This window comes from Trachinotus anak, unplaced genomic scaffold (assembly GCF_046630095.1).
Source record: "Trachinotus anak isolate AG129_WGS33_773 ecotype Australia unplaced genomic scaffold, CSIRO_AGI_Tana_v1 ptg000028l, whole genome shotgun sequence".
In the NCBI taxonomy this organism is placed as follows: domain Eukaryota; kingdom Metazoa; phylum Chordata; class Actinopteri; order Carangiformes; family Carangidae; genus Trachinotus; species Trachinotus anak.
In genome coordinates, this window is record NW_027273879.1 from 22,169,353 (window position 1) to 22,193,386 (window position 24,034).

A 24,034-nucleotide genomic window follows, 5' to 3' on the forward strand; every position below is an offset into this window, starting at 1 on the left:
TGAGTATATCTGATACAAACAGGGAGGAATGAGCATGGCCACAGTCGGATAACCAACACATTTTATGTTAATGAGCTATGTTCTCTTCAGACGAAGCAAAACTGTCATATCATTTATTATTTATATGTAATAATCAGAGCATACATCACTGAGGAGAGGAGACAAATACACACAGTACCAGTTTAATCCGGGTTGCCAACTTGAGACCATGGTGTGTCAAATTTAATTTAATATTACTAATAATAATAATTCAATACATTAATGGGAAAATTAGACAATATTGTTTTGACATTGATAAAGTCACCAGTTATCAGCAGTCACTTTTAACATAATCAATCACTCTGATCATTGTCGTCATCATCAGCACAATCCTACTTCACGAGGTGTGTTCAGGTACAGGGTTAAATAGTCATTCACCTATTACACAGTCACAGTCACAGTAGTAGACATAAATACACACTTGTGTTGCACATAGTGTGAGTGAAACACACATGGCCAAGTGTAGAATCTGTTCTGTCAGAGATATGAGATAAACTCTCAGGTTCATAGTCTCAATAATCCACAGTGAAAATATGTTTTTAAAATGATTACAAATTTATTGAAGATCAGAAACTGAAATCTGTAATTTACCAGAGTATTGAGATAATTGATCAACTGAAAGAGAAGATGAAAATAAATCCTAATTTCATCAGATAATAAATAAAGCAGGCCTCAGTTTTTATAAATGTCAGTCCCTGTGGAACCAGAACCTGATCTCCACAGTCTCCGTCCTGCTGCTGTTAGTGAAGGAAGAAGAGAAGGAGTCATGTCATTGACATACAGTTACTGTGTTTATTTTTAGTGTGTGCATTATCATTCATTCATCTTCAGCACTGATGACTCAGTTTTCACCACCAATCATCTGACAGGATCAATAAGTTAATATGAAAGAGACTATACCTGATGAAGACAGATCACTGAAGGAACAGTGTTCTGATTATTAGAATCTTCCACAACCAACTTGTGGAACCACAACCCCTCTGTGTCCACAGACCGTCTGTGTCCACATGTGGGCTCAGTGAAGTCTGTGAGGGTTCTATGTTCTGTGTTTCTGAACCTTCATTCAGACCATCATTGTGGTCTGAAAGTGTGTACGTCTGTGTGTTCTCACATCCTGCTCATATAGTGTGTGGTACAGGTTCACTGACATTAAAACATCTGTCCTGAGCCTCAGTTTACACTCACAGCACCTGGTTTCTAAGCTCACCTCCGAACTGACCGTTGGTTTGTTGCCACGTCATGTTTCATTCTGCTGCAGCTAAAGATGAGCTGGGTTCAGATGACTCTGCACCTGTCCACAACCCCTCTGTGTCCACAGACCCTCTGTGTCCACATGTGGGCTCAGTGAAGTCTGTGAGGGTTCTATGTTCTGTGTTTCTGAACCTTCATTCTCTGTGCTGTGCAGCTCAGAGACTATTAAAACACAGCAGTGTGGTTTACATCAGGAGTCCTTCCTGTGAGGCAGGAGGCACTGCTAATGTGTGGGAACATATAATCCTCCCACTTGTACAGTTAGCATTAGCTCCTCCACTCTGTCTCTGTGGATCCTGTCTTATTCTCCCAGATGAAAGTCAGTGTTGGCACTGTCAGGTGAGCTGACAGGTGTTCATCCTGGTCTCTGCAGCTCCTGCAGTATCAGGTTCTAGTGCCTCCAGATTCCCGCATTCATTGCAGCGTCTATGTTCTGCCTCAGTTGCACCAACAGTCTGCTGTCATTCTGTCTGGGTCCTCAGAGCTGCAGTAACATCAGTGTCCACTGCTGCCTTCACAGTCTCCCTGTTACAGCTTAATGGATCATCACAGCCACAGGGTGTGATGTGTAGTGCAACAAACCAGTGAAGCACAGTGTGTCTGAGCATGTGCAGTGACTCCTGCTTCACAGACTCAGAACATATGCAGTGACTCCTTTCTCACAGAGTCTCTGAGCATGTCCAGTGGCTCTCCAGAGACTGAAGGTGATCTCTGTTGTTAGTCAGTTTATAATTATTCTTCATAATGAAGGAACATGTGACCCAGTGCAGCAGCAGCTCTATGACGTAGAGGAATGAGATCCACCAGGTTCGGGACACACACAGACTCACCGTTTGGTTGATCTGAGGATTGGTTGACAGTAGTAAAATCACCAGCTGGTCCTTTAAAGCAGAAGCTCAGCGCTGTCAGTGTCTGAGAGTTAGACATGATGTTACATGAAAACCTCATTGTTCTGACCATGTGTGTTTTTGTGTGTATACTGTAGGCGTTGTGTGTGACACTGCTGTTAATGACTGAGTGTGTTGGGCTCCTCTCAGGTCTCAGGAAGACGTGCTGATGGACCCCAGCAGCTGTGGGTCCAGGACTGAGCAGCAGCAGGTCTTCACGAACCCTCACAACTTCTCTGTTGACATCCGGATGCCTGGTGTGGTCCCGGCCAGGGTGAGTCTCTGAGACGTAGAGGATACTCATCATCATGACACTGAAACCTTTGATCAGTTCGTGAATCTAGAGGAAGTTCATCTGCTGATGTCTCAGCAGTTGGTTAAGCTTTGTCATTGTGGTGTTTTAGGCCTCACATGAATATTTGCTGCTGTCCTCTGAAGCTCACTGTTGGTCAGACAACACAGACAGAAAATCTTCTTTTACCCATTTTTATTTATAGATCAGACAATTAATAGATCACTGACGAAATTATGTAGCAAACTAGTTTATAATGAATGAAATGAATCATTCATTGCAGATTAATTCTCCTGATCTCAGGTTGTGCCTCAGCACCTACATCTCTCCTCTGAAACGTCTCTGAGTTTTTGTACATGAAGAGTGAGTTCTGCTCAGTTTGAGCTCTGTGTTACCACTGACAACAGCCCTTCATGATTCTCTGTGATCTGGTCTCAGTGAGTCAGGATCCTCTCCACTATTTCTAACTCCTCCAGACTTTTAGCTTTAAGTGTCTTTGTGAATTAGTCTGAGGAGTCCTGAAGTCAGGATGGACACGCTTATTATTTTCTCCTGAATCAGACAGTGAGGAGAAACTTTTAGTCTTAATATACTTCATGAATACAGGCCCTGGTCATTTAGTGATTTCTAGACAATAAGTGAAGTTCTGAATTCAGTTGTTTATCTGAAGTCAGTAACAGAGAACTGCAGTAATGTGCTCTCTGCTGTTAGTCTTTGTCAGAACCACAGCAGCAGCACCTGAACAGCAGCACCTGTCTTCTGGTATGCTCATGGTGAGGAGAGCGATGTGATGGTCCACATACAGGTATGAAGGAGGTCCTCTAGGTCCTGGTTAGACACAGCCTCTGACCCCAGCTGTGTTTGAGCTGCCAAGGGCCCAGGATGTATTTGAGGACTACAGGAACCTGACCTGAAGGAAACAAAGTGTTTTCATTCCCTCAGCTGTGATCATGGTGTGAACATGTTTCTGTTGTGCGGTCAGACTCACTGACTGTCACAGTACACTGCCGTGGCTCTCCAGTCTCATGACACATACAACTGGAAATAACTGCTACTGTAGACATCAGTCTGACAATGACCACACTCAGCAGCTGATGGCTGTTCTGTTCTCATTAATGATCACCACTTTGTTCTTCAATGTTTCAGTCGGACACTTACCTGTGCATGGCCTTTCCTGTGCCGACTAGTCGAGACACTTATATCGGTGAGTATATCTTCAACATACTGACAGAGGAACATGTAGACCTGCTCTGAGACCATCCTGACTATAAAACCATCATTACCTGCTCAGCCTGACGGCTCATTCAACTGAACTGGACCAGCTGTTTGTTGCTGGATGAGATGTCAGATAAAGAGCAGGAGTAGATGGAGCAGAAGACGCAGGCGATGCACAGGTGGATGTCAGATGGAGGTAGAGGTCAGGTGGAGGTCAGAACACCAGCTGTGTTTTCTTCATTGTCTCTCTGTTGTTGTTTTGACTGAATATGTTGACAGCCTTTAACAGCCTTTGTGTTGTTTGACTGAACTTCAGTATGATTTGAAGTGATAATTTTCTCTGAATCCATGACGACACTGTGGTGTAAGTGATGGTGCCGTGTCATACAGGGGTTAATGTTCAGTATGTTATGGTCCTGTGATCTGACTGTGGGAGAACTGTGGTCATATAAAGACAACACCACCATGAGCAGAAAGTCTGAGTTGAGTGGGTCTGAACACGGATTGGTTTTTACCTCGGTCCTTGTGAGATGATAAGTGACTGTGATCTGATCAGTGAGTGAACACTGGTCTGTGAAGGTGCTGCAGGATCCTCTGAACAAAATGTAAACAGTCACATGTATATATCTTCAGCTGTTAGCTGCTCTGTTAGCTCTGCATCAGGATGGTGTCGTGCCCTAGTCATTGTGTTCTTTGAGTATCTTATTGTGACAAACAGTGACTCCTGTCAGTCAGTGAGCCCAGACTTCAGCTAGGTTTGCTAATGCTAACTTTAGCAGTGCATCTACTTGCTGTCTCAGTTAATGTTGTACACTCCCCGATCAGGGTTGGGGGTTCGATTCCCGGGTCCTTCAGTGTGTGTGTGTGTGTGAGTGTGAGTGTGGTTAGTAAAGTGCTTTGACTGGGCGATGAGGCCAGAGCTTTCTATGTCCATTTAGTGCAGTCAGCAGCATGAACCACTGTCTTCATCCATCCATTTTCTATATCGCCTATCCAAACTAGGTCGCGGGGGGGCTGGAGTCGATCTCAATCCCAGCTGACATTGGGAGAAGGGCTGGGTACACCCTAGACAGGTTGCCAGTCTATCATAGGGCTGACACATAGAGGAAAACAACCACACACACCCATACATATGGGCAATTTATAGTCACCAGTTGCATGTCCTTGGACTGTGGAAGGAAGCTGGAGTACCCGGAGGGAACCCACACAGACACAGGGAGAACATGCAAACTCCACACAGAAAGGCCCCAGGCCCAGGGTTCTTGCTGTGGGGTGACAGTGCGAACCACTGCACCAACATGCCACCCTTCAACCATCTTCAACCATTCTTTAGAAATCAAAACAGTACTGATACAGTGTTGATTAGGGGTGGGGGAAAAAATCGATTCACATAAGAATCGCGATTCTAATCATCCACAATTCCGAATCGATTCATAAACTTCAAAAATCAATTTTTTATTAACGTTCCTCCGTCTCTCTGCGCGCCCCCACGGGCTTCCGTACACAGAGTTGCAGCAACTTGGAAAAAAAAAGACACGGCACAACTCTACTGTGAAGGGGCAGGAGCCATGGAGGAGCAACAAATTCAGCCAGTCCCATCTTCAATGAAGGCAGGAGTTTGGACTCATTTTGGGTTTTATTATCTTCCTGGGACACAGCAGCTTGACATGAATCATTCAGTATGCAAGGTTTGCAAAATGAAGGTGAAGTACTTTGGAAACATTACAAATGCCCGTGCACACATCGCACGTCACCACCCAGAGTTAAAAGGAGCGACGGTGGAACAACAGTCACCTCCAGCAGCCAGCCAACGTACACTACACCAATTTGTCAACAAACTCCCAGCCAACTCTGAACGGGCCAAAAAAATAACTAAATCCATCGCCTGTTATATCTCGAAGGACCTGCGTCCCTACAGCGTTGTCGAGAACGCAGGTTTAACGCAGTTTAGCGTGAATAAATGTTGCCTTTTGTCTTAAGTTTGCCTTTGTGTGATTACATCATTGGAATCACTTTATTTAAAAATCACATTATCTTATACAAACTGTATTGTTTTGATGCCATAATTTGCCTTAACAGACTATGCATTGTATCAATTTTTGAATCGAGAATCGAATCAATATTTTCTCACACCCCTGACCTGAAGTGTTTGTTTCTGATGATGATGGTCAGATCTCCAGTGTGTTAAGTGACTGAGCTAAGTTGTGTATGAAACACTTTAACACTGTGCTTTTCCTCCTCAGTGGACTTCATACCTCATGCCAGTATGGACACAGTCCATCATATGCTACTGTTTGGCTGCCAGACTCCTGTCTCCACCAGCAGCTACTGGTAATGTCCAACTTCAGCTCACTGTTGTGTTGTACAGCAGTGTAGTGTTGTACAGCAGTGCTCAGACACTGTATTGTTTGTATTGTATCAGTTGTGTTGTGTTGTTGTTTGATGTGGTTGTGTATGTGGACCCCACACTCCCTCCCCTAAGTTTGTGTTGCACTGTTGTTGGGTCAAGTGATGTCATGTGAAAGGTTTTGGAGTGTTGCACCATCTGAACCGTAGCTGACTGATATTGATCGTCTCTCCTCTGTCTCTAGGGACTGTGGCAATGTTCAGGGCACGTGTGAGGATGAAGCCTCCATCATGTACGCCTGGGCTCGCAACGCACCTCCCACTAAACTCCCCAAAGGTTTGTCTCTCAAATGTTCACTCGTGGTGGTATTTATAGACTGGTCTGTGGCTGTCTCTGACCCTGTGGACAGATGTTTGTACACAGTTACTCTGTGTCATCCACAGACGTCACTGTCCACAGTCCACAGGAGTTAGTTCACTGAAAACAGGAGACATAATATTGTAATAAGTATTCACGTAAGTGTGTCTGTCCTCTGTTCCTCCATTGGTCTCATGTCTCTCTCTTCTCTGTCTCATCAGATGTTGGTTTTAAAGTGGGGAGAAGTTCAGGAATGTCCTACTTCGTGCTGCAGATCCATTATGGAGACGTCAGTGCTTTCAGAGGTGAGTCCTAATGCGAGTCTAACTACTGACATTTATGTTTCTGACAGATGATTCATTTATATTTAAAGTCTGCAGAGATCAGGGAGAGTCAGAGTGAGAGATGTCACTCCTCTTTAGTAATGTTTCCTCAGCTGCAGCTTTTATTTCTAATACTGAAAAAGAACAAGAAGAGAAACAACATCTAACAAGTAAATGTTGTGTATTCACCTGTAGTTAGCATCCCTGGAGTTTTCTTTAGCTTAGTTTTGAGGCAGCACCCCACATTCTGGAGGTCAAAGGGCGTGACGGCTCTGTAGCTCTTTTGGACCTCTGTGTTTTGTAAGGAAACAGTTTTAATTCATTGTGTTTCATCAGCGTTGTTAAGTCTAATCTAGTGTTTTCTACTGATGTTTTCAGAGGGCTGCTCACAGACACAAATCAATACACACAATAACCAATAATCATTGTCTCACTTTAAGTTTCCACCCAACAGTCCTCAGTGTTAATTTGTCAGGTGATGATTCTTCATGTGATGTTGGTCCAGACTGAAACAGTCTCTGGATGGTTACTGTGCTTAACATTCTGGTCACAGCCATGTTTTCATTTAGTGCCAGCACCAGGTCACATTCAGCTAAAAAGCACCACTGAGGTACAGACCTGGTGCAGAGCTGCTGGTGTGGCTGCAGGGTCCTGCAGAGTCCTGCAAGGTCCTGGTCAGTCCTGGTCTCAGAAACACATGCATACAGAGTTGAGTGATTGGTGACACAGCATCACAGAGGTGTTGGTTGATCCCGAAATCTCTGTTTGACTGCATCAGATTAAATGTGTTTCTCTCCGATCATCCTCTCTGTTATGTGGTGATGATGATGATGATGTTGATTAGGGTTGCACATCTCTATGTGGAAAACGATTTGATATGCATCTAGATACACAGGTTACGATTCGATTCAAAAACGATATCCTTTTATTACAGACTGATTCGATACGAATCGATTCCATACAGTGTAAGAACGATAACCGGGTTACAGGCCGGAGTCAGTTATCATTTGAACCCGCTGACACAGTGAAGGTCATTAAATAATCTCTAAAATAATAAGGCGGTTGTTGTGAGCGGATGACAGGCTGGTGAACTGTAGTCAGGATGAGACACTGCTGGCACACACATCACAGAAACTATCACATGGAAGCTAAGTGACTTAAATTAAAATACCCTGAAGAAAACTGTTACGGAGGAAGTTATGAAAAATCATATTGGCGTCTTAGTGAATCCAGTTATGCGGCGAATATATCGATTAAAAACAGTTACATTCCTGAAAAAAGTGTAAGAAGTGACGAATAAATGCGGCAAAAAACAAAGCACAAAATCAATGAACCTTGGTTTGTGTAGAAGAAAACTCGCCTTTGTGCCGTTTATTCACTTTTCACACTAACTTGTTCTCGTCCTGACGACGCTAGCAGTAACCTAGCAACCATCCTCGTTCCCGAGACACAGCGGGACCGTGGATAGAGTGCACGTACACAGTAGTGACGTCACTCAGAGACAGTAGACTTTTCTGGGCTTTGAAAAACTTTTACAAAGACTAAAACCCCATGGCTTAAAAATGTAGAATAGAAAGATTGATATTTGTCCTGTTAAAAGTTTTACAGGCGTCTCTTTTACTATTGCGGTCTATGGGAAAAATGCTTTTTGGGCCGCAGGGGGATTTTTCGCTGCAATACCACGAGTGGCCACTGGAAACAATTGGCTGCAAGGCTGAGCCATGGATGTATTATAAGACCTGAATGACGGATCTAAAAATGGCGCCCATTCAGTTCAATACAAGTTGCTCGCCTGGCGCATACGCCATGGATGTATTATAAGAAGGTCTTACAATACATCCATGGCATACGCCGAAAAAGTTTCTGGCTTCCGGGTTACTTCCGCGTTATGCGGCCCATAGAGACTGCGCAGTAGTGTCTCTCCCATCATGCCTTTGGGCAATGAGAACGAGTGAAAAACGTTCTCGATCTGCCGCTCGCGTTCACGAGTGCTCTGCTAGCGGACTGATGTGTAACAGAATAATACAGGACCGGCCCGGGGCTTTAAACCACGGATTTAAAACGGCAACAGTAACAACATTCAGTTTGAAGCTTTAGAGCCTAAAGTCACATTGGAATTAACATTTTAAAAAATCATAACCAGGCTAAAATATTATGTTTAAATTGTCTTTTAGGCAATTTTAAGATATGGATGCTGCATGTGATAGAAAACTACAACTCATCAGATGAAGTTCTTACGTTTACTTTCTCTCATTGAGAAGCAGATTTATACGGCATGCCTTCTTTAAAAAAACTGCAGTGCTGTAGTTAAGCTTTATGTCCCATCATTGCTCTTTCTATTTTTCACTGTTCTGTTTCACAGATATTTGATTTGAAAATGAAAAATATATCAAAATTATTTTTTATAAAGATTTAATTTAAATGAAGAATGCCACTTAACATATAGCTACTGTATACTGAGCACACACTGAGGACGTGGGGAGTTAGAGAGACGATGATGAGGACGTCCAGGACGGTTCTTCCCCTCAGGGACAGAGAGGGGGAGCGGGCTGCAGCGGCTCAGGCCCCCGCTGCTGACCCAGAGGACGCTGCATCCAGGCCGGACTCAGTTATAGTTTAACCCGCTGACACAGTGAAGGTCATTAAATGACCTATAAAATAATAAAGCGGTTGTTGTGAGGGGATGACAGGCTGGTGACCTGCAGTCAGGATGAAACACTGCTGGCTCACAGATCACAGAAACTATCACATAAAAGCTCAATGACTTTATTAAAAAATAAATTAATTGCGCTCTATGGGAAAAATGCTTTTTGGGCCGCAGGGGATTTTTCGCTGCAATACCACGGGTGGCCACTGGAAAAAGTTGGCTGCAAGTCTGAGCGGCGGCGCCGTATCCAGGTTTTATAATACATCCATGGTCGTCCCTTGTTTATCACTCATGCTGATACCAGCTAGGCAGCTGCGGCGTTTCGCGGGCAGCCTCAGCTCTCGCGTTGTTTTAGAGACCTGGCGCGTGTGTAACATGGATGTATTATAAGAACTAAATTATAAGGTCTTATAAGGTTGGCCATGGTGTGTAATGCCGCCAACCGATTCAAAGTCTCGCGATACCCGATCCATGACTCTATAACCGATTCATCTAGTAATTAATTGATAATTCGTATCGATTGAGGAGGCTGCTACCGATGCAGCCGTATCTCTCACTTGTTGAACCGAATAACCGGTCGCATCGGCTTATCGTTCACAACCCTAATGCTGATGTTATTGTTTGTCCGCAGACCATCACAGAGACTGCTCAGGACTTTCCTTAAGAATGTCGTCCAAACCGTAAGCATCAACTTCTCTAAAGAATGCTGACATGACAGATCCTGGTGGAGGGGGCTGTGTCTTTGTGTGTGTTGTGTATGAATGAAGAGGTGTGTGTAGCCGGATCTTCATCAGAATCAGGAGGAATGTAAATATAGATCAGAGGGAGCTGCTCTAACTGTGGCTGTTTGTGTGGTCTCTAAGGCAGCCGTTCATAGCTGGTATCTACCTGCTGATGTCTGTGGACACCGTCATTCTTCCAGGAAAAAGAGGTAAACTCACTGCACCTTTCTTATGTCTGACTGTGTCAGGTTCACAGAATCAGTTGTTCCTGTTACAGAGTGAGGGTCAGGTACTTTTACCTGTTGATACAGGTTTATTTAAAGCTGCTGTGCAGCCATCTTTATCTTTCTACTAGACATGATAGAGAATTTAATGGCAGCATGCACAGCCAACACAGACTTTGACTCGTGAGACCTGATAGGCAATAGTCTAGAGCAGCAGGTTCTTTGTTCAGATCCCTGCACCTGCAGTCTGTCTCCACTGCTGCTGCCAAATAATTCATAATGACTAACACACCTGCACAGCTCCTCTCCAGAGCTACTTGACCAGGTCTGTAGGTTTGTTTGTGTCTGAGCCTGATGAATCTGAATCCAGCTCTCAGAACCAACGTATGAAACCTAGACCTGCTGTTGACTGTGAAACTGTCTGGTGAGGTCACTGTGATGTGTCTCACTGTCGACACTGTTTAATGATGTGGTGTGTGTGTGTGTGTGTGTGTTTGAGAGAGAGTTAACATTAAACACTATTTTACTTAGTGGAGGACGGTGTTTAATGGAGGCAGGTGAAACAGTTACTCAGGTCTAATTTCAAAAGATGTGGTTTGTGGTAAACTTTCTACCTGAACCTCCACATTCACCTGTTTAAAGGATAGGGGGGAGGGGCTGGAAGAAGCTGTACAGGGGTCACAGAACGAGCCTTAACATCCTCTTATTTTTTTCTGTCAGTTACAAATGCAGACATCGCCTGTGATTACACTTCATATACCATCTACCCCTTCGCCTTCAGGACCCACACACACCACCTCGGTGAGTCTGCCACAGACCTCAGTCTGATTCAGGGTCATTAGAGTCAGTACCAGTGGTAGTCTGGATGTGTTTGTGTCTCTGTTGCAGGTAAAGTGGTCAGTGGATACAGGATCCGAGACGGGAAGTGGAGCCTGATTGGACGGCAGTCGCCTCAGTTACCACAGGTACATCATCAGAGGGCAGTAAACTGATGTCTGTGTCAGTGTCCTGGTCACTGTTTGGTTAAAGGCCACTTTAAGAGCACGGCTCAAGGTGCAGCTCGTATATACCGCTGTGTTTTTCTAATGTGTCTTGTGTGAGGCTCTGACTGTATGTTCATATAAATATATTAAAGCAGGATCAAAGGACCTCAGGGCACTGAAGACCCCAGACCAAGTTAATTACTGAATTAAACACTTTTGTTTAATTCAGTAATTAAACAAAGGTGTATGAGGAGGAGGGGGTAGGAACGAGTCAGTGAAAACAGAAATCCAAAATTCAACAAAACTAAATGTCCAAACGGGAAAATCAGGAACAAAGAACAGGAAGCTGAACAGAGGAGAAAAGGCTGCATGTACACAGGGGCTAATTAACTAATGAGATACATGTGACACATAAAACACAAAGGTGACAGGCTTTTATTTCTAAATTCCTCTGTTTGATAAGTTGACCTACACTTTGGTAAGAAGCCTTGTTTTGATTCGCTCCTGTTTGTCCTTTTAAAGTTACTGGATTATGCTGTTTATGCAAGCTGAACACTTCCTGTAACTATTACAAAGTAAAAGTCCTTGAGCATTTAATTGGACAGAAACAGGGCTTTTAATGTGAAATATTTGCAGGCATACCATACGCAACAACAGAAAAACGATCCACAACAACAAAGTATTAAATGAATTTATTAATTTTAAGTGAAAGAAAGGAACATTATGTTTAACTTGCATGAACGTTGAATGACAGGAGTTAATCCTCGTCTTTCCCCGGCCTGTATCTGGGGGCTGGCCTTCATTGGTTCATGTCGACCACGCACCTGGCCGTTACAGGAGACCCAGCTTCTACTCTAAAAACATATACAGTAACACGTGACCTGAAGCAGGAGTGTGTTGGTGACGACAGTGTGTGTGTTGTTTGCTGTGTGCTCAGCAGTGACTGTGTCTCTCTCCAGGCTTTCTATCCTGCCAACAGGGAGGTGAGTGTGAAGTACGGCGACACCATCGCTGCCAGATGTGTGTTTACTGGTGAGGGCAGAACCTCCAAAACATACATCGGGTGAGTTGTGACTATACCACACTGGAGGTCACCTGTGACTCAGTTCAAAGTTGAATGACAGATGAGCTCTTGTATCAGGTGTGTGAGACAGGTACTGAGGCTTCATTCCAGTCATGGTCCTTTCACTCCTCCTCATCTTGTGTTTCTTTACATGTGTCCACACAGAGAGAGCTATAACCTGAGGGTTTAAATCTGTGCTCAACAGGGGCACAGTCCATTATGTTGTGGTGCAGTAAGTCAGCCTCCTGCAGTTCAGTAGGAGGGCTGGGAGGTCAGCTGACTGTCCTCCTGCTGCAGACACTGAGAGACTTCAGAAGAAGCTTAAAACTCCTCCTCTGGAAGCCCCGCACAGATGGGCAAGTAGAGCAGACAACCCGCAGCCCTGCCTACCACTTAACTCCCACACCCAATTCCAGTACAGCCCCTACACTCACTCCTCAGGGGCTAATAAAACAGTATAATCACAAAGGCTGAGGTCAAAGGTCAGAATCATCTCCTCTCTGGCCTCGTCTCCTCAACCTCGATGGAAAACGTTATGAGATCAAGGAAAGGTGTCAAGGAGAGGTCATATGGATTTAGGAAACGACAATGACGCTGCAGAGAGAATCTGACTGATTGTTTGTTTTTTTTTTACACCAACTTTATTTATAACAAATGACGATAAATCCTCCTTTAACCACATAAACAAACAAGAAACATGAAAGGAAAACACAAGCAGAGAAACTGAGCCATTAAATTTCAGATTAAAATCAGATTATAAACAGATTAAGATTCATATTATAATTAAAATCAGATTTTAGGTAGATACTGATTTCATCACAGTTTCCTCTTTGACATGTTCCGGGTAAGGTCTAAAGTCACCGTGACCTCACAGAAGAAGTCACATACTAATTAGCTGAAGCTGTGCTGGTTGGTGGAGTAGTAGAGTAGAGCTGCTGTATTTATTTCCATGTGCATCTCTCTTCTGTCTGCAGTGGAACCTCTGATGATGAAATGTGCAACTTCTATATAATGTACTACATGGACAACAAACACGCAATCCCCTACATGAGCTGCATGGAGACGGGCTCCAAAGAGCTGTTTCAGCACATCCCAGCAGAGGCCAGTGTTCCCATCCCTGTCAGTCCAGGTCACATGACCTCCATGACGCACATGGGACACTCAACAGGTACAGAGGAACCTCTGCCCAGAGCTGTTCAGTGTAACATGTTTTTCTTTTTATGGTGGAGAGAACATTAATTTATTCTAATGTAAGATTCACTCCCACCACCATCCATAGATGATCAAGATAACAGATCACTGCTGGATCCCAACAAAGAAGAACAGGTTCTGGATCAGGGTGAGTTCAAGGACAATAAGCTACACACCACACCTACACAGGCCTGCACAAGTCTTCACCCCCCAACCCCCCTCCCCCCACCCACCCACTGTCACATGCTCTGTAGCTCAGTAACTGTCATGTCTGCCCTCATCTCAGGTCGACACTGAGGCTTCAGCTGTCGGTGGAGATGTGATGATTCGCACCCCAAACTCATGTCCTATGTGTCTCAATCACAGCGGGCTGGAGCCTCAGTTTGTGTGTCATTCGTGTGTGTGCAGTGTGTGTCTCACTCCTCACTGCTTGCGTAAGGGGGCGGTCACACAGAGCCTGTTCTGCCAGAGGCTGGTTCTGCCGGAGTTAGTGAGGTGGTGTTATTTCAGCAGACATGAAGGTGGCTCAGGTAGAACTCACCAGAGCCAGCAGAGACGTGGTGGAGGAAAGAAATCAGCATCAATAAAACCACAACCTGACCTGGAGGGAGGAACCTCTGCTCCACCCCAGTGCATGCTGGGAGTCACAACCCCATCATCTGCAAAGAGCAGCATTTCTGAGGTCCCCAGACTGGACCTCCTCCTCCGGCTGTGCCTTGAAATCCAAATAGGATCAGCGACCAGGGACAAACATGTTTCTTCCTGTGGAAAACATGAACTCAACTCTGTATGAGGACTGTGTCGGCCCTGGTACCACATACTCCTGCAGCATCCCCCACAGGACTGCCTGTGGAGCACATGCCACAGAACACATGTAGACTGGAGGAAAACTCCCATGATCCCTCTAGTGACCTTGGACAGATCGATCATAACTCTGACTCCCGTCAGACACTGATAAGTCCCCCCACCCGTTCTGTTAAGCTCCGCCCATCCCATCACCTGCATCCTCATTGTGTTTGCTACCCTGGCAGCTAGCAGCTAATGCTAGCTTGAAGCCTCAATGTCGGAGGAGCATTGGACCAGACATGTGTTCATGTGTTGATCGAGCCTTTAGCCTGTAGGTCCTTTAGAGCCAACTCTAACTGGTCACCAGTTTCCTGCTCTGTTTCCTCATCATCATCACTGTCCTGATGAAGGTTTCCTGTCAGTCTTCTACACTTCTGCATCTTCTTCTGTAGCACCTCTTGGTCTCCAGCCTCCAACCTCCTTGTCCTTTCTGTCCACTCTCTCCTGTCCCTCTGTGTCTCTGTGCAGGTGACCTCTCTTCTCTCTTGTCCAAGCTGCTAGGCCAGAGTAAGAGCAGAGCTCACATTCATAAGTTCAACCCCAGCGAGGTGCAGAGAGCCCAGGCTGAGCTGCTGGCTCACATTGATAGCTTAATGCAAAACAAAGACCTGGGCCCTCCCAGGGCCACTCTGGCCTTCCAGACCAGGGAGGACCCAGTATTGGTGAGGGACAGAGTCCACAGGTTTCATCAGCTTGAGGCCCCAGCCAAGTCCCCACGAAGCAAGCAGCTAGCTACAGGACAAGGTGGGTGGCTGGTGCTGAAGACACCCCCCCCCCACCCCCCCCCCCCCACCCCCCCACCCCCCCCGCCCCCACCCCACACACACACACACACACACACACACACACACAGATGTATGGATTATTTTATACACCCCATCCCTGCCTGTAGCATCCTGTGTTTCCTCCTCATTTCTGTCTCCTCTCTCCTCAGCCTTAATCACTGCCCCCCCAAACATTATCTAACACAATCTGATGTCTGACCACTCATTCTTCTGCTCCATGGAAACAGCTGAAGCTCACAGTTGTTGTTATGAAGGAGGTTTCAGAGGAGTCATGTTGTGTGTTTCCTTCCTCATAAAAACATTTTCAAACTGAATTTTAGTTAAAAGTTTGAGTCCAGCTGCTGCTGTTTGACCAAAGGCTGACCACTCATTTGACCTTAGGTTTGACCACAGGCTTACCTTAGGTTTGACCTTAGGTTTGATCACAGGCTGACCACAGGTTTGACCTTAGTTTTGACCAGGCTGACTACAGGCTGACCACAGGCTGACTAGAGGTTTGAACACAGGTTTGACCACAGGCTGACCACAGGTTTGACCTTACTTTTGACCACATGTTGACCACAGGTTTGACCACAGGCTTGACCACGGGTTTGAACTTAGGTATGACCACAGGTTGACCACAGGCTGTCAACAGGTTGACCACAGGTTTGACTACAGGTTTGAACTTAGGTATGACCACAGGTTGACCACAGGCTGTCAACAGGCTGACCACAGGTTTGACTACAGGTTTGAACTTAGGTATGACCACAGGTTGACCACAGGCTGTCAACAGGCTGACCACAGGTTTGACTACAGGTTTGACCACAGGCTGACCACAGGTTTGACCACCTAACCCTAACCCTAACAGCTGGATATAGAGCTGTTTCCAGAGAATGACCCTGTGGGACTGACACCTGTCAGCTGACCTGGAGAGGATCGTCCCCCCAGTGAGGTTGTCAAAGTGACTGAGTAGTGATTGTGTACAGAGACAGACTGATTTCTCTTCAGTTTGTTGACCAGGAGGACTCATTGTCATATCTCCTCTCAGGGTGCTGTTCTCCCTGTGTTGATGTTACCCTCCATCTGCAGCAGAGCGCCCCCCCACTGTGTTGCTGGTCTGCCTGGTTTTATGTTGAGGGGAGGAGGAGTCTGTGGGTAAATGACAGAGTAGTTAGTGATTGGTTGCGTGAACACTTCACACTCCACAGAGATGGCAAACAACACGTCCAGATCCTGTGGACAGACACACCTCACTCCTCTCCTCTGATGGAGGTTTTCACTCTGTTTAAACATTTTAGTCTTTGATGAGAAAGAACGAGTCAGAGGCTGGTTCTGCTTGAGTCAGTGAGGTGGTGTTATTTCAGCAGACATAAAGGTGGCTCAGGTAGAACTCACCAGAGCCAGCAGAGACGTGGTGGAGGAAAGAAATCAGCATCAATAAAACCACAACCTGACCTGGAGGGAGGAACCTCTGCTCCACCCCAGTGCATCCTGGGAGTCAAAGAGCAGCATTTCTGAGGTCCCCCAAATGGACCTCCTCCTCTGGCTGTGCCTTGAGATCCAAATAGGATCAGTGACCAGGGACAAACATGTTTCTTCCTGTGGGGAATATGAACTCCACTCTCTATGAGGACTGTGTTGACCCTGGTACCACATTAAATCAATGATCAGAATATTGAGTACAGAATGTGTCTTTGATGAGAATGAATGAGTCAGAGGAAGGAATTCTTCTCAGGGTTAACATTCCCTCAGAGCTGTGATCTGTGAACTGTCAGAAATCCAAGCAGACTGTTGTGGATTCAAGTTCAGTGTAGTGTCACATTTATGCACCGTGTTATTGTTATTGATGAGTATGTGCATGTTAACCCATTTCAACAACACTGTGTTTGTGTGTTTGTGTCACAGTAACCAACACATCTCTGTGAAGCCTGGTGTTAACCTGTGTGTGTTTTAGACTACCATCTGGAGCCAGTCTTGGCGTGGCCACAGAGTTCTCTGCAGCTGGGACAGGTCTCAGGTCTCGCCCTGGACTCAGATTCTAACCTGGTGATTTTCCACAGAGGTGACCATCACTGGGGGACCAAGTGAGTTACATCACCTGTGTGAGGCCACATATTCTCAGTCAGTCCACCACACTGAACTGTACTGATGTGTGTTAACTCTTAAATGTGAGGTGCATTGAAGGTATGATGATCTTATCAGGGCACATGGACAAACAGGTAGACAGGTCAAAATGAAATCACCTTTTCTCTCCTGTGTATTTCCTGATAACATGAGCTGTTTTGTTTGCTCCTCAGCTCCTTTAACAACCAGGCCAGGTATCAGCAGAGGTCTCTGGGTCCTATCCAGCAGTCCACTATTCTGGTTGTGGACCCAGCTAAAGGAAACATCCTGAAGGCTTCAGGCAGAAACATGTGAGTTACAGTGTGTTTTAGTTTCTCTGTTGTGAAGCAGAGCTGAGTGTGATGTTGTATCACCGTGGAAACTGTCACACAGTGATGATACATCTGTGATGTTGCAGGTTTTATTTACCTCACGGAATAACAACAGACAAGGAGAATAATTACTTGGTCACTGACGTGGCTCTTCATCAGGTAAACTACTCTTTCCACACCTTTATCATCACACAGGTTATTGATTACAGAATGGAGAATTTATTAGGTTATTGATTACAGAATGTAAAAATTGGCAGGTTATTGATACAGAATGTAAAGTTTATCAGGTTATGGATCACAGAATGTAGAATTATCAAATTATTGATTACAGCATTTAAAAATTATTAGGTTATAGATTATGGAATGTAGAATTAATCAGGTTATTGATTACAGAATGTAAAATTTATCAGGTTATTTATTACAGAATGTAGAAATTGTCAGGTCATTGATACAGAATATAAAATTTATCAGGTTATTGATTATAGAATGTAGAATTGATCAAGTTATTGATTACAGAATGTTAAATTAACCAGGCTATTGATTACAGAATGTAGAATTGATCAAGTTATTGATTACAGAATGTTAAATTAATCAGGTTTTTGATTATAGAACATAGAATTTATCAGGTTATTGATTACAGAATTTGAAATTTATCAGGTTATTGATTACAGAATGTAAAATTAATCAGGTTATTGTTTACAGAATTAAAAAATTATAAGGACATTGATTACAGAATGTAGAATTTATCAGGTCATTGATTACAGAATTTAAAATTTTCCAGGTTTTTGATTATAGAATGTAAGGTTTATCACGTTATTGATTACAGAATGTAAATCTCTTCTACATAAAGTCATAACATATGTGAGCAATGAGTCATAAGTCAAAAGTCATATATTTACACTGTAACATGAATATGTACAGAGTACAGAGTTACATCCTGAACCTGTCCCACTTCACACTATGGTAGTCACAGGTGTTGTCAGGTGTCTGTGTCATATTAGATGATATTAGAAACTCTGGTCACTGTCCTCTGTCCTGGATTAATAACAGTTTATGATTAACAATGATTAGTTAATGATGAAGTAACATCATCTGTCAGTCATTAATAAACCTCTATAAATAAACAGTTGTGATCAGCAGGTCTGATGCTTCAGTAACCCTAACCCTAACCTCTGCTCTCACCAGGTGTTAAAGGTGAGCAGTGATGGCAGAGACAGGGCCCTGCTGGTGCTGGGAGAGGCCTTCACACCAGGAAGTGACAGTAAACACTTCTGCCAGCCTACTGATGTGGCCGTGGACCCTGAGAGCGGAGACATCTTTGTGTCTGACGGATACTGCAACGCCAGGATCCTCAGGTTCTCTGCGGAGGGCCAGTACCTGTCTGAGTGGGGAGCAGGTGGGAAACACACACACACACACACACACACACACACACCCTAACCTTAACCATCACAACTGAGTGCCTAACCCTAACCTTAACCTAAACCTAATTCTAACCATAACTCTAAAACCAAGTCTTAACCCTCAAAATGTGATTTTAAGGTGTCTCAAAAAGTGAGGACCTGCCAAAATGTCCTCACTTTCCCAAAATGTCCTCACTCTGTTAGTAAAATACTTTTTTTGGTCCTTACTATGTAGCAAGTACAAGTGTACAGACACACACACACACACACACACACTCAAATTAGCCAAGCCTAAAAAACTACTACTTGGAAAAGGTCAGGAGGTCTGTGGCTGAGGCCGGAGAAAAATAGACTGAGAAAAGACCTGTTGATCATTATGAAATCATACCAGCAACATTAAACTGACACCTCCCACTTTAGTCTCTGTGTACCTGAACATGTCATAGACATGAAAAAATATAAAGATATTTTTTCAATCATTTCAGCAGCTGCGTGTGGAGACAGTGGAGTTTTAGAGACATTTTCTGTTAAGAATAAATCATAAAATAATTAAAAATGAAGAGAAATCCAACTTTCAAGTATCCTGTCTGTGTAGACAGACAGAGCTGCAGTAGCAGCGACACAACAGACATGCAGCCAGTGTGAACACAACAGCAGTCACAACTCACACACCACACATCCAGTGTGTCTCCAGCATCAGGGTGCGGATGTTGATCAGATCACTGACTGTTTGACTGTAGGGATGAATACAGAGTCAGGTTCACTGATGGTTCATTGGCCTGGTGTGACATCATGGTGTCAGAACGTACACTGAACTAACTGATGTGAGAGTTTCCTCCGCTGCTCCTGGCCTGTCCCAACTGAACATTCACAATAACTGCTTACTGAATGCCACCATATCATCATAATGATGAGTTGTCATGGCTGCTAATTCACTGAGAGCTTTTTGATGTTTTTGATTGTTGTTGTTGTTTATCATGGCTGTTTCCATGACGACTTGTACGGTCCAGCAGCTATCTCATAGTCTGTCTGCAGACCTCTGTCCAGGTGAACAGCCTCCATCATAACATCACCTGTTCTCTCCACCTAGATGACTGCTGAGAGCCTCTCATCTTCATCACTTTGCCTTAAGAAGGTGTTTTTTATCATTGTCACAGCTCTGTGATGTCACAGCTGCTGGATGTGTTTGACAGCTGCTCTGTGAAGGTTTTAGTTTTGTTCCTGGGAAACATTTTACTGACACACATGGAGCAAAACAGGAAGACCTCTCAGCATGTTTGGTGAACCAGACTGATGAGACCTGAATGAACACACCTGAATGAGCAGTGAGAGGTTTAGGCGACACACACATGTCTGAGTCGCCCTGTTTTAATGTGACCATGCTTCTTAGAGAACATCCTGCTGTAAACTGATACATCACATCAGATCATACAGGACGTATAAGGAGTTTCACTGATACTGATTTTCCACAGGTCCATCTTTTGTTGTGTCGTGTGTGAGATAATTTGTATGAGATGATTCAGCAGGTTTACACACCTGCACAAGCCTGCGTTCACCTTCACTCACCTTCACTCGCCTTCACTCGCCTGCACTCGCCTGCACTCGCCTGCACTCGCCTGCACTCACCGGCACACCTTCAGCCCTGTGGTCTTCTGTCTGTGGCTGCAGGCTCGTCAGACAGGAGGAGGCGTGTCCCATTCCGGGTCCCCCACAGCCTGGTGTTCCTCCCTGACAGACAGGAGGTGTGTGTGGCCGACAGGGAGAATGGACGTATACAGTGCTTCATCGCTGAGACTGGAGAGTTCGTCAAGGAAATAAAGAAGGAGGAGTTTGGAGGGGAGGTGTTTGCCATCACCTACAGCTCTGCAGGAGGTGAGTGATTATTAGTTGTTATTAGTAGTATTATTCAGTCCTAATGAGAAATGAAAGAGGTTCACATCTGGTGACTCACCTTGGTCAGGACTGTGAAGCTCTGTGTAGGGGCCTGGAGGAGTTTTGTTAATTCAGAGAAAACAACAAAATGATGTCATAATGACATCATCGGAGAGGTAGGGTCTGACAAAGATGGTGAATGGCATTAGGGGAGAGGTAGAATTCATTTAAGGGGCTAAGAGCCAGGATATATCAACTAGAAATGCTCCTGTAACACCTGTGTGTGTGTGTGTGTGTGTGTGTGTGTGTGTGTGTGTGTGTGTGTGTGTGTGTGTGTGTGTGTGTGTGTGTGTGTGTGTGTGTAGATGGTTTGATCTTTGCAGTAAATGGAGAGTCTCCATATCATTCAGCTCCACTCAGAGGGTTTGTTATAAATTATTCAACCAAGGATGTTTTGGATACGTTCAGCCCAAAGAAGAAGGTAAACACACACACACACACACACACACACACACACACACACACACAAAAGACCTTCAGCTGGACCTGGACCAGGGAGGAGACGGTGACATTAAACAGTGGGAAGAAAACCTGAGTCAACCTCTGAGTGGTTCTCTGTATCAGCAGGTCATGAACCCGATCTTCATCTGAGACAAACTCTGTGTCTCTAAGCTGATATCACACTAACCCTGTCTTTAATGAACTCAGTCATTAACCCTCCTCTGAGAAATCAGTCAGTGGAGCTTGGATTAATAACTGTTGAACCTGAAACCAGCTCCTCAGTAGCTGCTGGTCAGACCTGCTCAAGGTTCAGAAGGAGGTCTGGACCAGTTGTTGGTGTAAGGTCTTGACCACCTCAACATGCAGGTGATAGATGTCCAGTTATTACATCCCGTCTCTGGTGGTTGGCCGTCATTGTCACCTGGTGGAATCAGAGGTTTGGTGGACGTTGACCCAGATACAGTCAGTGAAGGTTTTCCTCCAGGTGGACCTGTACATCACCTGGACCAGACCGCTGTGATTACACTGGTCCTTTGGGATGTCTGTGAATCATTTTTGTTGCATTAACCTGTGTTTCCTTCATCAGGAGTTTAAAATGCCTCATGACATAGTGGAGACCAGGGACGGCAGCGTGTTTGTTGGGGATGCAGGCAGTAAATCAGTCTTCAAGTTTACCCCTGAGAGTAAGTCAGTGTCCTAAGGAGTCAGACTGTTGACTGCTCTGAAGCACAGACTCTGATTCACTGTTTCCTCCAGGAATAGATGAAAAAACACAGAGTTTATGCTTCTTCCTTTTTGTTGTGTCTTTAACGGTCTACCTGTAATTTAACTGAGTATTATTAAACAATTTAAAAACACCATTATTATTTTTTCATTTTCCAGAGTTTCATCGTTCTGTGAAGAAAGCTGGAATCGAGGTTCAAGAACTTGAAAGTGAGTGTTTCAGACTGTTCATGTTAGTACTGGTACTTCCTGCTGCTGAGGGTCTCAGCACGCAAGCACACACACACACCAGCAGAATATGACGCATTAAAACAACTGAAAACACTGTTTGTAATGTAGAGACCCTTAAATCAGATGTGAAGCTGATGAGGAGTCATCTCCGTCTCTGATGTGTCTGTCTCATCCTCACTGTGAGAGGTCACGTGACCAACACAGTCAACACAATCTGATTTCCAGTGGTTTGACATTGTCCATCTGTGGTCACCTCAGGTGCAGGTGGAAAGACAAACAGGTGGGAGGTTGTCACATGTGGTTCTTGGTTGTTGTTGTTGAACAGACAGAAACACATGAGCTCCAGGTGACTGGACCAGGAGGCAGTGGAGGTCCGGAAAAAGAGCAGGGTTCAGAGCCACAGAGGAGTCAGCATGTGGTGATTCTTCCTCTGTGGTGAAGAAGACTGAGGCCGACAGCAGTCCACAGCTTTAACAGTCACCACTGTACTCACATCATGTCTGCTTCTCTAGTGTCATCATCAGTCAAAGTACTGAGGCAACAGCTCTGATCTGATCTGAGGTGTTCTCTAATTTGATCTGAAAAAACCTGACTCTCTCTGTAGAAATGGAGACGATCATCCAAACGAAGCTGAGGCCTGAACACAACATGTCGAAGACAGCAGCCATCCATGAGAAGCAAACTGTGGCTCAACAGCCCCGACCTCAGGAAGAGGAGAAGGAGGAGGAGAAGAGTGCAGCAAAGCCCGATAGAGGGGAGGGTGTCCTTCCAGCCATAATCACCACACTGCTGCTAGTCCCTCTGCTGCTGGTCCTCTCTGTAGGAGTCTTCATTTGCTGGAGGAGGAACAGTATGTATGACAGTTATACCAGGTTCTGAAGAGGCTCTATGAAAACCAGGCCACATGGTTTAAAGGACAGGTTCACATTTGATCAGGTCACGTGGTCGTATGAGGTATTGATCACTGAGAGTCCTTAGATTCCCCCTCCCCCTTTTTTCCCATTTTTTTCCCCTTTTTTTTCAATGTTTATGTGTATAAATCTTATTTATTCATGGGCTTATAAAATATAAGACTTTTATCACAGACTTTTATTTTTCATATTACAGCAGGTGATCAGCTCAATCAAAAACAAAAAATAATGTAATAACATGTAGCAGTGGCTCTGTATTGCAAATATGAAAATGACATCTGAACAACAGTTTGTACTCTGTTTCAGTGTTACCACTAAATGGTCAAACAAGCATTGTTTAATAGCTTTGAATAAATATACACATCTTGCGAATGCAATTTTTTAATATAAATAATATTTAGAAATTAATCACTTGATATCAAGTGGCTGTTCCTACACTTCCACCTAATATTAGACCAACCTGTCGTCTTCCCCTGTCTCTCCTGAAAAATTATACCCATATTGAATCAGTTTGGAAATCCTTTGGAGAAATCAGTTAGTGATTGGACGCTGCATCTGATCCAGTACATCACAACAGCACTGTTTACAAGCCTCCTCTTGATACACTGATATAACTCACCCACTGTCTTTCAACCACTTTGAAAAGCTTTTTTTCATCCCCTCAAAATCTTTCTCCTTCTCCCTCTTCCTCTTTCTGTTTTGTGCCCCCGTGAGCTTTCTCTTCTGCCTCTCCATCTTTGCTCCGTCTGTCATTAGATGGAGCCTAACAAACGATTCAAGATGAAAAAGAAAAAAAAACCCGCGCTC

General features: G+C 44.5%; 1 protein-coding gene across 8 annotated transcripts in view; it reads left to right on the top strand.

The window, feature by feature from the left end:
* Positions 1–24,034, top strand: part of pam (peptidylglycine alpha-amidating monooxygenase) — a 32,631-nt gene that overhangs the window by 3,624 nt on the left and 4,973 nt on the right. For 7 of the 8 annotated variants that reach the window (XM_071465257.1, XM_071465258.1, XM_071465253.1 and 4 more), the window contains 22 exons: positions 2,328–2,451; positions 3,616–3,673; positions 5,928–6,015; positions 6,276–6,367; positions 6,610–6,693; positions 9,990–10,038; positions 10,222–10,289; positions 11,025–11,105; positions 11,193–11,269; positions 12,247–12,350; positions 13,325–13,518; positions 13,630–13,689; positions 14,856–15,131; positions 17,106–17,235; positions 17,449–17,565; positions 17,673–17,745; positions 18,772–18,982; positions 20,658–20,861; positions 21,227–21,342; positions 21,949–22,045; positions 22,245–22,295; positions 22,921–23,166. In XM_071465257.1, coding sequence (XP_071321358.1) covers positions 2,328–2,451; positions 3,616–3,673; positions 5,928–6,015; positions 6,276–6,367; positions 6,610–6,693; positions 9,990–10,038; positions 10,222–10,289; positions 11,025–11,105; positions 11,193–11,269; positions 12,247–12,350; positions 13,325–13,518; positions 13,630–13,689; positions 14,856–15,131; positions 17,106–17,235; positions 17,449–17,565; positions 17,673–17,745; positions 18,772–18,982; positions 20,658–20,861; positions 21,227–21,342; positions 21,949–22,045; positions 22,245–22,295; positions 22,921–23,166 — 2,600 coding nt within the window. The remainder of the gene's footprint in view (positions 1–2,327; positions 2,452–3,615; positions 3,674–5,927; positions 6,016–6,275; positions 6,368–6,609; positions 6,694–9,989; positions 10,039–10,221; positions 10,290–11,024; positions 11,106–11,192; positions 11,270–12,246; positions 12,351–13,324; positions 13,519–13,629; positions 13,690–14,855; positions 15,132–17,105; positions 17,236–17,448; positions 17,566–17,672; positions 17,746–18,771; positions 18,983–20,657; positions 20,862–21,226; positions 21,343–21,948; positions 22,046–22,244; positions 22,296–22,920; positions 23,167–24,034) is intronic. The other variant, XM_071465260.1, reaches the window with a different exon arrangement.